At 35.3% G+C, this 14,809-nt stretch overlaps 1 protein-coding gene across 1 annotated transcript in view; it reads right to left on the bottom strand.

Moving 5' to 3' along the window:
* Window positions 1–11,532: 11,532 nt before the first annotated feature.
* Window positions 11,533–14,809, bottom strand: part of LOC139721459 (WD repeat-containing protein 89-like) — a 146,895-nt gene continuing 143,618 nt past the window's right edge. The window contains exon 15 of the mRNA XM_071632775.1: window positions 11,533–11,852. Coding sequence (XP_071488876.1) covers window positions 11,778–11,852 — 75 coding nt within the window. The 3' untranslated portion in view covers window positions 11,533–11,777. The remainder of the gene's footprint in view (window positions 11,853–14,809) is intronic.

Here is a 14,809-nt window from a genome sequence, read left to right as displayed (position 1 = left end):
GCAAATAGCGAGGGTAAACACAGCCAGCAAGAATCCTTCCACGGTAAAGGTGTGATGTTGTGTCTTTAATTTAATGCTTGGAAAATACCCAAAATAGAGCTGATATTCAGTTAAAATCAAATATATGCTACTGATGGTATCAGTATCAACGTACCATGACAACCCAATTTCGCTTTGCGAGACAGTTCAGCATCATTTCCATGGATCAATCTTCGATTTCGAAGCCGGCGAAATCTGATCATTACGAAACATATTTTTATGTGAAGTTCAAGGTAGCCATGCGCTCCTGATCGTCAGAATTCATAATGGCAAGTCACTCGAGTGTACAGTTATCAGATGATCACTGAAAAAGAATCTGTATGATATAGTGGACTTTCACCCACTTACACACACATACACACACTCACTCATGTATGCATGTGAAATACATGTACACTCACTGTATATGATATTGTTGAAGAAGGAATGCTAAAGGAAACTTAGGAATGAATGAATGAGCCATATACGTCATGAGTCTTCAGTTTGTTTGTTTTTCAATTCATCTTGAGCGCTAACTGTTTCGGAGTTTGTATTAATTTTGGTTTTATTATTATCGTATATCACAGAGCCCCTGTGTGTTCATTTGTGGGTGCTTGCTAGAGAGGAGATAAATAGATGTAGAGGAGAGGGGGATACCGAATAGGGAAAAGAGTATTGATTGCGGGTGACCTACTTCGTCGACGCATGGTAAATAAGTGGATCTCAGAACCGGTAATCATTGCAGATATACTAATAGTTAGGTGTCTTAATATATCCATGCTCAAATAAAACATTTCAGCTAGTGAAGTCCAAGTTCATTGGTAAAAAAAAAAATCTTGGTATATTCAAAAGTTTGATTAAAACAAAACAAAACAAAACAAAAAGTAGAGAGTGAACAGATTTTTAAAGGCTCGGTAATGACCTCTTTATTATTGGTAAAACCAATGACATGTCAAGTGTCGCTATTTGTGCCTGTGTCGTAAGTTCCGGAGATACATATCAATCGATATCGTCTGGAGGAAAAGAAAAAGAAGGGGGGGGGGGGGGGAGCTGGATGTTGGGCAGCAGAACATTAATCATCTCCCGTTATATTCGTAGACTTCACCACCCCGACATGCTTAGATGGATTTTCTTTTGACCGTCCCGTCCCGTGGCTTGCAAATCTCCTCGGCTGTATTCTTCGTCACTTACCACTCTTGTCGGTTCTTCCTGCAGCCCCCCCCCCCCCCCTCTCCCTTGCCCCTCTTGTAACCCACAACCTCAGCAGACAAAGGCATGTGATGGTCGAAAGAGGTGGAAAAAGGTGTACTGCCTCTTAGCGGCTCGTAACTGACCAGAGAAAAGCAGCCTCCTTCATCTTTAACAATACCGTCAAATCCTCCAGCTTATTGTTGACTGCTAGGGCCATACAATAGCCCTATTGATTTGCCCCATTCAATCAGCCACACAGGGTAAAAAAAAAGTAAGTCGAGAAGAGAGGAAAGCAGCATGAAGCGCGTAGATACCGGTTACGTAAGCAGTAACGGATCTATTGTTTGCGGGCAGACTATTATTCAAATTTAAAAGAGGTTGGTTAGAAGAAAGAATGGCAAAGAAAGGTTTCTATATTTACTGATGGGTTTTTTATGAAAATGTGAATGCCACTTGGGTGTTTTAAATGCCCTGCGTCACAAGTTTTAACAAAGCCCGCTTGTGATCGCAACGCTATAGGCTGAAACCTGGCTCAGAGAGAGAGAGGAAGAGGGAGAGAGAGAGAGAGACCGGCTCACATTTTTTTTGACGTACATAAATGAGGATTTTCCTCTCTTTTAGAAGGTGGGGGACGACAACTGGAGTGCAAAAGAAACACCCCCAAACTGGCCCGTGTGTAGTAAACAAAACAAATACCTCCGATTATCGTTAGGTTCTAATTAGCAAGGAGGCGGACTTCATAACTTGTACTACCAAGCTGGCGCCTCTCACGAACAACCATTTCAAAATTCCGTTGCTGTTGTCCACGAATATGTTACCCATTGTAGGTGTCAAAGGGTTAACAAGTGGGAGCGAAAACGTCTGACAAGGTTTTTGGAATGTTTTCACCGAAAGAAATAAAAGTTTGCACCGAGACAACGATGCAGCTTCAGTGTAACACTTCCGGCTCAAACGAAGAAATAAATTGACAGATCCTTTTCCGAGTAACTTCACCAACTTTCACTTTCTGCTGGACAATGTTTTTGAGGGAAATCACCTCAAATGATATCACAATAATCTATGGGAACTACAAGTATATACTGTGATCACTTTTGACAGATTTCTCAAACGTTCTTCTTGAGTTAATTTTCCTTTCATTATTTTGACGAACTTCCATAGTTTTCTTCTTCGTTTTACTCTTCCTTCAGGTCAATTTGAAGGAAGAGTAATGTGTCTGGGAAATTTTTATAGAATGCCGCCACGTCGCATGACTTGTCGGCGGCTGAACTTCATAGACATTATTAACCATTCGAATTCGATGAAACAACAACCCAGCTTTAGAGCTTCAAGATAGTTCAGAAAATAAATGTGTGTTAAGGATAGAATTCTTTAATAGAAACGACCAATGTAAAAATGTTATTCAGTATATAATCAATGTTAAGTATTGTTAAATATACAAAATATGAATAGTTATACAAAATTATCGTTTCTAGAATAAACCGTCTACAGTTATGGCTTATTGGGAAAAATAGTGATATCTCGTTATATTTCAGGCTTTATTGCGAATTTTTTATATGGTAGGATATTTTGTGATACATGTACAACTGATCTACACATATGCATAAAATGTGATAACTCGAACATTTTTAAATCACTGTTACCAATGTGTGAATACTCATACCAGCCGACCAATCATCCCCATCATCCATGATACCACTTATCCGACGCCTCATCAATCGGCTTCCTCCTCCTCCTCTTCCTCATCATCTTCGATCTCCTCCCCGTGCCTCGTCTATAAAATTCCGCTCGGGCCTACATCTTCCCAGGTCGTGTTTTTTGTCTTTGTTGTTTTCTATTTTGCCTCTTTTCCATAAGTGCCGGATCAATTATTGACTCTACGAGAACATTTATACACGTCACACAAAACCTTTCGGAATTGTGATGTCCGAGGGTAAGATATTAGGTGACGTGAAATTAATAAGTGAACTTGAAAGAAAGTCCATGGCTCGGGGGGGAATTCATTCTTGAGGCAAAATTGATTACGGTTTATTGTTTTTTAGGACATGGCATCAATAAATCAACTCCGGTAATTCATGGAAAAGAAGAAAAACAAAAAAAAAAAATGTCGCAAAATACGTTTGTAATAAACATGTCATCATAATTATCATCGTCCATTCTAGATATATTTGTCGTTCTAGATATCTTGTTTCTTTCCTCTCTCTCATCTCTCTCTCTCCCCTTATTGCGTTTTTTTTCTCTCCTGAACTCTCCTAGGTGATTTGTGTTTTTGATGTGATTTTGTTTTATATGCTTTGCAACTTTGCAATCCTGTTATGAATGCACTCTTTCAATATGTCATATCTTTATGACACTCTTGTGTACACTTACGTGATTGTCAGTCTTCAAACGTTTTGATGAGTAAAGAATAATAAAAACCAAATAAGCGAATAAGTTCTCTGTGTCCAACTGAGAAAAAGAAATGAACACTTGTGAAATTTTGTGTATGCCTACTATGATAATGCAAAGCTGCTCAATACCTCATCATACACAGCTGTCAATGTGTCTTGCTCTCTCAACATTTATTAACGATCTATTTTTTTCTGTGTCCATTTTTCCCCCATCCAAATTATCACTCATTTACTTCTCTTTTCTGTTTTCATACTAAGCAATGCACGACAAAATTTCTTTTACGTCTATACTTTGGTCAATGCTTATGACACTAATATCTATCCTCATTCCCAAGTCATTATATGTATTACTCACTTACTGCTACATTGTAAGTAAAATGTGAAGGGAAAATATATATTCTTCTGTAAATTCACTTTAAATAAAAGATTTAGGTGAATATTTGCATGCAAGCCCACGAGTTTTGCCGAAAGATCAGCATATACATGGTATGACATTCCGAGCAACATCATTTGACCACAGTTGAAGTTTCTCGTCATTTTTTTTTTTTTTTGCTTGGATCAGCTTTTAATGAACTGTTACTCTTCTATTTTCATCCGACTACAGTATAAGTCAAGTTGAAAATGGGAGTGGGATTTGATAAGATGTAGTCATTTTTTTTTCCTCGAATATCACAGAAAATTTACTGAAAATTTGTTTGTCAGTCAAAAGGAGGACTTGAGAGGAGATAACACAATCCCTTATCCCACTGATTGTAAAATGATTTTTGCTATTATCTTTCTTAATTTCTTTTTTTTTAAATTTCCTACTTTCATGTTCTTTTAAAAAAGAAATATCGATTTCATCTAATTGTGTGTCTTTTCCTCTGCAACTTGGACACAGAATAGGATTGAGCTTTCAGGGTATCCAAAAAAAAAAAAAAAAAAGAGAGGAAAAAAATTACTAATATAAACAGGGCTTGACACTAACTTTTTTGTCTGATACTCCATTTGAGCCACTGGAAATCTTTAAATCTGAAATTTTGGTGGCCTGTAAAAGGTAGTGACCAGAAATAAAAGCAAATGTAAAACTCCTATTTTGAATCTTAGTTGCCCGACTGGGCCACCAAAAATTTAAATTAGGTGGCCAGGACACCAATCTTTAGTGGACCTGGGGCCACTGCCATAATGTCAAGCCCTGCATAATATGATAAGATATGATAATATGATAATGAACCAGATCTGAAAACAACTCCTGACAAATGGGGCTGGAAACAAAATATGTGTATAACAATACAGGTCATGTTTATCTCATATGTATAACAATGATTGCATTTGTAGTACATGTACATGTATGTATATGTCTCAAGAGATACATAGACATTCTTGAAATACAGGTTGAAATGCCATCTGATACTGTAAAAGCCTAACAAAACATCAGGCTCCCAAACAACAACAGAAGCAGACCAATCAATATTCACAATGGGCAAATCATAAAAATAAGAGTAAAAATCACAAAATGAAGGCAAAATGTAGCTTTTTTTTTTAAACAGAAAAGTAATACAATTTTATGAAACTATTCCCCAAAATGTACACGCACATGAATAGATTAAGACATACAATAAGCTGGTAGAATGGCCTTGTTAAAGTAATGTCCAGTGGCAAGCTGAAGACTTTATAAACACACTGTGATCATTAATATCAGTACAGCAGCAAGATACAAGCACATGAATTAAGATAAACTCCCTTGAGTGGAATGATACATGACATGGGTCATGAATAGACTGCACATGCAGAAATACAGGGAAATTACCCATTATTCCCCCTCTGCATACCCAACACAAAAATAAAATGCAGCAAAAGTTTTACTACTTAAATATAATGGTCTTTAAGCAGATGCACAATATACCAAATACATCAAAATTTGGAGACGTAAATCTCTACAATATACCATCACTTAAAAAAAAAAGATATTGTGATAATTCTAAACAAATATCTTGAAAAACAAAACTTTCCAGTCATAATACATTGTTCATTGTAATCATATTCCAACAAGCTGCCACAAGAGTAAAAAATCCAACACCAACATTTCTCTTTTTATTTGTTTGATTGATGGAAAATGTGGATAACCCTGAATGATGGTGACAGGTAATCTGAAAAATCGAATAAGAGAAGATAATATAATGGAGAGAAGTCAGTGTGGGAAAGTAACACATATGTGAAGGTAATAAGTACTTATTTTCATGTTGAATATGATATCAATGTATTTCAATGATTAATCTGTCTTGACATTTTGAAAGTAATGTATTCTATTGAAAGTAATGTATTCTACTGAAATTTGCATTCATATAGAAACTCTGTAAATCTTGATTGACAATCATTTTTGTTTAATTGATAGTTTTCAAAATTCAACATGAAGTTGTAACTACCTGTCTAGTTTAATTCAGCTTCACGCCAGTTCATACTTCCAATTACGAAAATACTATGACAATGTCTAGACAAACAATTCACACTGTGGCCAAATGAGAACAAAGCAGCCAAGATAATCTTGTCTTTAAAAATATCAGAGGAAGTTTTTATCTCAAGTCATAATTTTGAAATGACAAGTTGAAATTGTCACTGCGAAAAAAAAAGAAAGAGAGAAAACTATATTAGTAAAAAGAAAATCAACTTTACAAATGAATTATCCCTTTCTGAAACAACATGTGCTCTGATTTTTTTTTTTCTTTTTGAAACATAAATATTTATTCTGAAGTTCATGAGGTTACACTTGCCAATCTATTCATGAAGAACATAGATAAGGAGTATATGGTAATTGTCCTACAATACAGACAGGTGCTATCTATGTCTATATTGAGAGTACATCTGATGTAGCTTTCTGGAAATGATTAATCTGTACACATACATCATCCCATATCTGAGTAAGAAAAGTGTGTATTCACAGAAATGATAGTATGTACATTATTTTCAATATAAAGTAAAGTCAACATAATATTTCATACAAATATCTTCAACTCAACTTACTGTAGAAAGACAACATCAGTAAACATAGATGTTATTTTGATGTACAGTATGTCCCCCCCCCCCCAAAAAAAAAAAAAAAATTACAACTGCAATTTTTACATTGATATCTTTCAAAATAATTGAACAATCTAAATACTATTTTAGGGTATGGAACTATAACTTTTTACCTACATCTTGAAGAAAAACCCCATTCATATTGGTTCAGTGGTCATGGAGAAATATGGATCTTTGTAATGCATGTCATGGGTCCATTTCTTTCCAAGTTTAGCACTTGGAAGGGCATCCACATGACTGAAAATATTTTGCTAACAACTGACAGGGCAACCAACAAGTGAATTCAAATTTAGTGAATATCATTATATCAATATGTGAGTATACAAATATGCAAATATGTGAATATTGCTGTTATGATCATCTTGATGAAAAAAAAAAACAGTGAAAGGAAAAAGAAAACAAAAAAGTATGGCAAAAGGGGAAGAAGACCTTAATTCAGTCTTCAATGAGTTAATAATTTCATATCTTTCTTTAATTATTCATTTTTACACCTTACTAATGTTTGCAAACGTCAGGAATCGGTATCCTTTTTGAAGTTAATTCATTTTTATTCTTTAGTTGAAAATGAAAGGAAACAAATAGTCACTTTTGACAAAGAAATGTTTGTGAGAGAACACAATAAACAACTTGGTATTTGTAAGGAATGAATACAACGGACAACGCATCTCTTTACAAAACTCAGAAGAAAGGAACTCCTGACATGCTTTCCAAAGATCTCCACTTCTCTGTGACCACTGAAGCAAATCAAATGGGGCTTTCTGCCAGATGTAAGTAATAAGTTATAATTTCACACCCTGAAATTGCATTTTGATTGATTCATTACTTTCATGGTTACCATTGCAGAAAGTACCATTGTAATATTTTTACGTCATATAGTACATGTCTTCTTTGAAAAAGAAGACATTCCACATTGATATAAAGATTAAATGACTTGTGAATATGTCTGTGTTATGCACACTGGTTTGCTTCCATCAATTAGATGTAATTCAGGGAAATTTGGTATTTGTAGCAAAGCTTACTTACTATGCTGAAATGCAAAAAATAAAATGTTTGATAAATATTAACAAAAAAAAAAAGACACAAGACAAGGAAAGTATTGTCAACAGGTACAATGACAAACTGCAAACATTTTACAAGCTGAAATTTTCACACCATTTTCAGATGAAGACATATCATGCATACTGTATTGAATGATTTACATAGACTGTACTGCACACAAAAACATATTTCTCAAATAAAAGCTAAAGAATCAGGAACAACTAACATTAAACAATTTAGGAAAATTATCAAGAAATTCATCACACTTGGAATGTCCATTAAAACATAGTCTCCATTTGCAAAATTGGAGGACTGTAGAAAATTCTGAAGTGGCCATTTGACTTTGTAGCTGTTTTCAAAAGATCTTTAACACTTTACATTATGAGGAATGCCACTGCCATTTTCATATCCCTTTTATTTTTTCATGACGGGTTTTCAGTAATTCTGCTTAAACCGATATATATAGAACACAGTATCTGAATACAATCCAACGAGACAGAATAGTCACACATCTTTTTGTACTTGTCTGCTTTATCGCAATATTTCATTGATCAGTTGCTTTTGTGTCTATGTGATTCTATTTGCAGCAATTTGGGGATGAATTTGCCATTCATTAAAAGAAAAAAAAGAAAGAAAAATTACATTTTATTCTCTAAGATCATCAAGATTTCTGCAGAACTGCCCTTCCCCAAAGCACATGCATGAGTATAATCATATAAAAGTATCCTTCCAAAGACATTTGCAGACGTGTCAAATGCAACGCATAATACTTTGTGGCATTCTGCACTGACACTTGAATTGAAATACTGAATAAAACATATTTCCATCTGCATATTTCTGATTTTCTCTTTAGATATATGAATTAGTCACACATCTGTACAAAATGAAAATTTGCAGTTATATAGTGATGCATTAGCGCAAAAGTTAACACAGTACGATACATTTTTGACAACAGATAAATACAGGGCTCACTGGTTTATTAATCTGTTTTAATAAAGATAGTCAACTTTTTACTGCAAGTATGTCCTTTTCCTAAATTTTAAGTCAAAATCATTAAATGAGAGCTAGCAGAGGACAAGAAGTTATGTATTCCAAAATAAGACCTAAACCAGTCGAAAATATTTATGCTTCTTTGGGAAGTGAAAATAGCTTGTGTGGTCTTTTCTTCCAGTTAATAAAAACTTTGTTGAAATTATAACAGCTGAAATGACATCTGAAATTTATCTGAACTGTGTGTAGGCAAGAACATCTGCTCTTCACCTGTAAAAACAATTCAAATCATTCTCGATGATGACTTCTATATTCTATGATTATTTTGTTTCCTTGGGTTGGTATGACAATAACCAGAATCATACTTATCAATAGAAATCTGATATCATTTTTCTCAAAGCACTTCACAGCTCTGCTTCTTCCTTGTCACATTTACAACAACAAAAAAAGTTAAACACAAAGAGGAATGCTTCACTTTGGACTAAAAACCATCGCAGTTTGAAGGGAATGTATGCGGAACAGTTTTGTCTCTCTCTTTCTCAAAAAATGAGTGCGTTTTTTAACCTTAGGCTATGCTGCACGCTGGCACTGGTCCGACAGTTCCTGACAAGTAAAAATCGCTGTCATACCAGTAACTTTTTTCAGGAATGGACCAGTAAAAGATGGAAAAACTGGTCAGACCAGTAGAAAAAATAGGTTAGTGTGCAGCCCTGCCTTAGGTGTACTGTAATGAAAAAAAAGGCTATAAATAAGTATGCCCATGGTTATGGGTGTCTACAAGAAATATGAAGAATGGCAGCGGTTAACACTAATAAACTCTATATTGTAATTCCACAGCTTTAACTCATTGAAAACTAGTCCTGTGGTAAGTGTCTATGAAAAATGTGTGTTAAAGGAAACTCAGCTTGTCCCCAGTGGGTTTAAACTGACATGTAACATGATATCACTATTTCACAGTCACTTCAGAAAACCTGGCTCCACTACTTCCACACCAAGAGGGCGCCCTTTGTGTTGATTGTTTTGAAGTCTGTCTTACCCAGTTACAATGGAAATACAGGGTAAACAAAACAAAACAAAAAACAAAACAAACACTTTCCACTCTTGTAAATCAATATACCATGGAATGATAGAAGTAACCGGGGGACATAAAAGAGAAGCAGAACTATCAGATATTTGTCTTGAAATTCAGCAGACCAGTATGATGTGAATTTTGAAATAGTCTTGGATATTAATTATATTGAAGGATACCATGATATGAACAAGGAGCTAAAAGCGATAAGACTCTTGGAATGTCTCAGAAAACCCTCAACTGTATTCATCTATGCACGGTCTGCACACAATAAGCATAGATGTCTCATCCACAACAATACATTACAACTGTATTGCTCTACTAGTCAGAAAATCGATTTCTTAAAAAAAAAAGTGATCACACGAGCCAAAGTTCTCTCTGACAGATAACTACAAGAATATTTGTTTTAAAGCCCCACAAAATACTAGATGGATATAATTTTATATATATATTTGAATCATATATGTAACTCATACATATCTTTTTTAATCCAAAGCGACAGAAAAACAACTTTCGTCATTGGCACAAACAAGGCTTAACATGTTTAAGAAAATTTTGACAAGTCAACCTCAGGCTCAACAATGCTGTCCAAAATTTGCTCTCCTATTTGGAAACTGCAAACAATAATTTGCTGTCAGGCTGTTACTGGACATTTTTTGAAGGTATGCTGCATTTACAGGAATTATACAATGCAACTAATCATATTTCTGCCCAAATACCACAATATTGTTAAAAATGAAATAGCCAAAAACATCAAAGCCTTCATTTAAATTTTGCTCCTTTGGAGTTGAAAATTATCAATATCAAATAGCATTGACAACACTGCCATCTCTAATTGGCTTTTTTTTAAAACAAGAATAACAAACCACTTTTTGTAAAATGTTGTATTGCTTTAGTTAAAATGGACCAATGTCACAAGAACCTTCTCTTTTGGATATTCCAATCTATTCTGAGAACTCAAAATCAGATATTCAATCATGGACTATAACCTTTTCTCTTGATAAGATATCACATATAATCCATCCTATAGGATTCTCTTATAATCTTGCAGGATTACATTTGAATTCTTATTTTTTATTTTTCTGAGATATTAGATCCTCACAGGTGATCACAAATACATTCGGATATTTCTTGCATGTCATAGGAATGATATGGACTTTAACAGACGTGATGAATTTCTGTTGGGGTAACCTCTGTGGTTGCTATGTAAAGTGGAGAGGCCATCTCTAGGTCACACAACAACACGGTGATATTCTCAGAAGAACATTAATGACAAACAACCGTTTGTTACAGTCACAGCTCTACATGATTGACAATAAGTACAAACGGCACATGGGAAGTATGTGCTCCCACTCCGATATCCGACGTCTGGTGGTATGAAGCTACTTGTGTTTCACCTTGGCACTTGTAGTATCATCTTATCGCTTATCATCTTTTTCTCTTCGTTCATTTCATTCTTGTGAGGAATGTTGGTATTTAGTCCCTGGGGAAGGCCATTCCGGATGATGATATTCCACGCTACCTCGTTTGATTTGAATCTCAGTTCGGTTTGCGAACGACCAACCCTCGTGGGCGGAGCTTAGACGGGCTGTCCTGTCATGATGCCGAGTTTCTTCTTCTCGGGCCGCGGGTTCAAGAAAACCTGGAAACAGCTCCAGCAGCACTGAGACCATCCCTGGGGCACACAAACCAATGACAAAATAGCACGCACACACACACAGGTGTGACGAGTCAGGAATGAGCATAGCAGTAACACAACTACCCACATCATATCCTATATGTGGTTCTACAATGGTACTTGACTTCCATGCAACAGACATTACGTTTTGTACACATCAACATTGACCTTATACAGTGTGTAATACAAATACCATGACACCTACAATGCTATCAACGCACAAAGGTACAAACTGTATGTACACACACAACAAATAGCAATTCATTTTGCTTTGGACTAGGTTTGTTTTAAGCTTCGAATATGTTCAGTTTGTGAGGATTGTCTTTGATTGTAGTTGTTGGTGGCTGTTTGATCACATCTTGTAGGGTTTTGATCCATGGTGTATTTTCATCCTCTGAAGTCTTTTGGCAATTTTCTCAGGTTGGCTCTGGAGAAACAAAAGCAGAGAAGTAAAAGAAAACGAGAATAAACGTAAAGGAGCAAGAAACAGTGCAAGGTTTCACGAACAAGATTGCAGAACACACATTTTGCAGTGGCACAATGCAATATGCAAGAAACAATGCAAAAATTCTTTTAACCCGTTGAGGACGAGTCCCGAGTATACTCGGACAAGCATCTATGGGAAATGTGTGTTGTAGCAAAATCAGTCCGTCCTCAACGGGTTAAGAAGAGAGTGATCATTCTAAAATCTTCCCCTTATTATTCTTCAGATATCTCACACATTAACTACTAGAGTTAACAATCTGTCCTATCTAAAAAAAAAGGAAAAAAAAGAGAGAAACTATTCCATTTTTGCCTATCTCTTGCATGATAGACAAAGAGAAAAAAGAAAACAGAAAAAAGAAAGGAGACCCATCCCTTCTTAGAGGGCATGCTACCTTAGTTTATCAGTGTAATTTAACACGGTGATGTCTGTATGCAACATTCACATGCTGAAGAAAGACAAGGCAATTAATAGTATGAATGAAACACACATGTTGGCATTTAACCCCAGCATACCAATGGCAAGATCACAGCACACAATAGCACAGGGAGTTTGATACAGTGATTCTGAGGGGGTTAAATCAGCCATTAGAGGATCACACAACATGCAAATGTTGTTCAGATATTGTAAATGTCAATGTTTTTGTGTGACTAATTTTTCGCGCTGAGCAATCATATGCATTCAACTTTTACTCCTGAAACGCCCTCTCCGTTTAGTGTGAGTACGCAAAACATTCTTAGTACCTGATGATAGAATCTTGCCCTAGCAGTAGTATTGAATCACATGCAGCTAAAAAGCTGTATGCAATTCACTCTTGCACAACTGATAATGCTATGGCTCGGTATAATGTAATTGATTATAAAATTATGATTATTGATTATGATTTTATTCATGATTATTGATTATTTATGATTATTGATGATGATTTAGCAGCACAAGAGAGAAGAATGCAGCTTATTTTTGTTCATATCAATTTCATTGTTAACATAGACCTGATATTGAATGAAATTCAAATAAAGAATATTATAAAACAAAACATAAAACACCATGTAACAACCACAACTGTGTATGCTCTGAGACTGCAACATTTCTGTCATACCTTTTTGGGTAATATTAGTCTATATTACCCAACTGAAATCGTGTTATTACAGTGCTGGATTTCACATATTTTTTATATGCACAGGTCTCAAATTCAGGTACAAATTGACAGTTTCTGCCATCAACTATGTTTCACCTTTAAAATCCAAACACCATCCACCATCCAGTCCCTAAAATATCTGCCAGACAACTGAACTTCTCAACCCTCCTCACCCTCTTCTTTGCTTTATGACTTTGTTTGTGGCAGGAGAATGTGCACAGGTGTTGAGAAGTGATTAACATAGATAAACACTCATGTCGCCAGGCAACCGCTGCAGAGCATGACTTGCAGCTAGGGAGTTGAGAAATCATGCGAGGGGGATCAGGGGGAGTGGCAAGCACACTTATACAGGTGTGACAACCGAGCTGGTACTTGACTCGAGGCAAATCAGAAAAACAAACTTCTGCATCTATAAAGGAGTATCTCTTTTCTTTCTGCTCCTTCAAGTCAACATTTCTGTGCATTTGTCTTTTTCCCCCAATCTTGCCATTCCAACACTCATGAAGACCTCTCTCAGCTCTGACAATTGTAAGTAATCAAGTTTCCACATTTGGATGGCTGCTTGTCAAGTTCCCCACCCCCCTCCCCCCTCCAAAAAAAAAAAAAAAAAGACAGCAAAATTTTGACATTGAATACAGATCGGAAGAAAAGAAGAAAACATCTACAGTCAGCCACTGACTGATATCTAGAGGACAAGAAATAAATGAATAAAAAATGAGCAAAGCCATGAAAGTGAGTAAACCTTATGACAGAAAGCTCTATGGATGATGATTTTCCACATGGAAATAAAAATGACAAAGGAATGCAGTTTAATAAAAGGTAGTTATGCAATATGTATTTTTTTTCATCACTGTCAAAAGTATCAAGAGTGAAACAAATGCAAAAATCTTTCAACTGAAATAAAAGAAAATTATAGAAACAAAAGGGTAAAAAACACAACAAAAACTTACAATAAGGGGGGAAGAAGGTAATGGGTAAAAAGAAAAGTACTGAGAAAGAGAAAGATGGGGACAATTATAAGAAGAGAACAGAAAGTGGTAGTACAAGTGGGCGATAAAACTTTGAACAGGGAGGAGTGTGAATGATGTTAGACTATGAAACAATTGGTCATGATCTTGTTTGCTCATAATAGTTGTAGACGAAGGTATAAAAATTGTTTAGTTAAAAAAAAATCCACATAACTACTGCACCTTCCTCAAAGTTCATTATTCAGAAAAACAAAAACAAATGAGTTAAAGGTCCTGTTTACCTCTGGGAGCAGTGATTACAAAAATGTTCAAGATATTACTTTTGATGCATATGTGTAGGTCAGCTGTATCACAAAACATCCTACCATATAAAATATTTGCAGTGAAGCCTAAAATATAAGGAGATTTCACTATTTTTCTCATTAAACCATAACTGTATACGGTTTAGTCTGGAAACATTTTCATTATATCTATTGTTCACATTTTGTACATTTAACAATACTTGACATCAATTATACCAGTTCAAATTTTTACATTGGTTGTTTCTATCCCTAACTCACATTTTAGATCTACATTGAAGCACTAATGCTGGGTTTTAGTTTCATCTGCAAATGGTAAATTTGCCTTTAACAAAAAAAAAAAAAGTCTACTGTGTGTCAGGAGAGGAATATGTTATTAGTAACACTAATTTCTAATTTGATCATGAGTGTATTCAGAAAGACAAACACTGTCACTTCTCTCAATTAAAATGAAAGCAATAAAAGTAAAAGAAAAGAAAAAAAAAACACCAAATT

This window comes from Diadema antillarum, unplaced genomic scaffold (genome assembly GCF_040938485.1).
Source record: "Diadema antillarum isolate AM-2024a unplaced genomic scaffold, OU_Dant_1.0 scf00000143, whole genome shotgun sequence".
NCBI lineage: Eukaryota > Metazoa > Echinodermata > Echinoidea > Diadematoida > Diadematidae > Diadema > Diadema antillarum.
The sequence above is the reverse complement of the archived record's forward strand: the minus strand, read 5'-3'. Positions and strand labels throughout refer to the sequence as shown.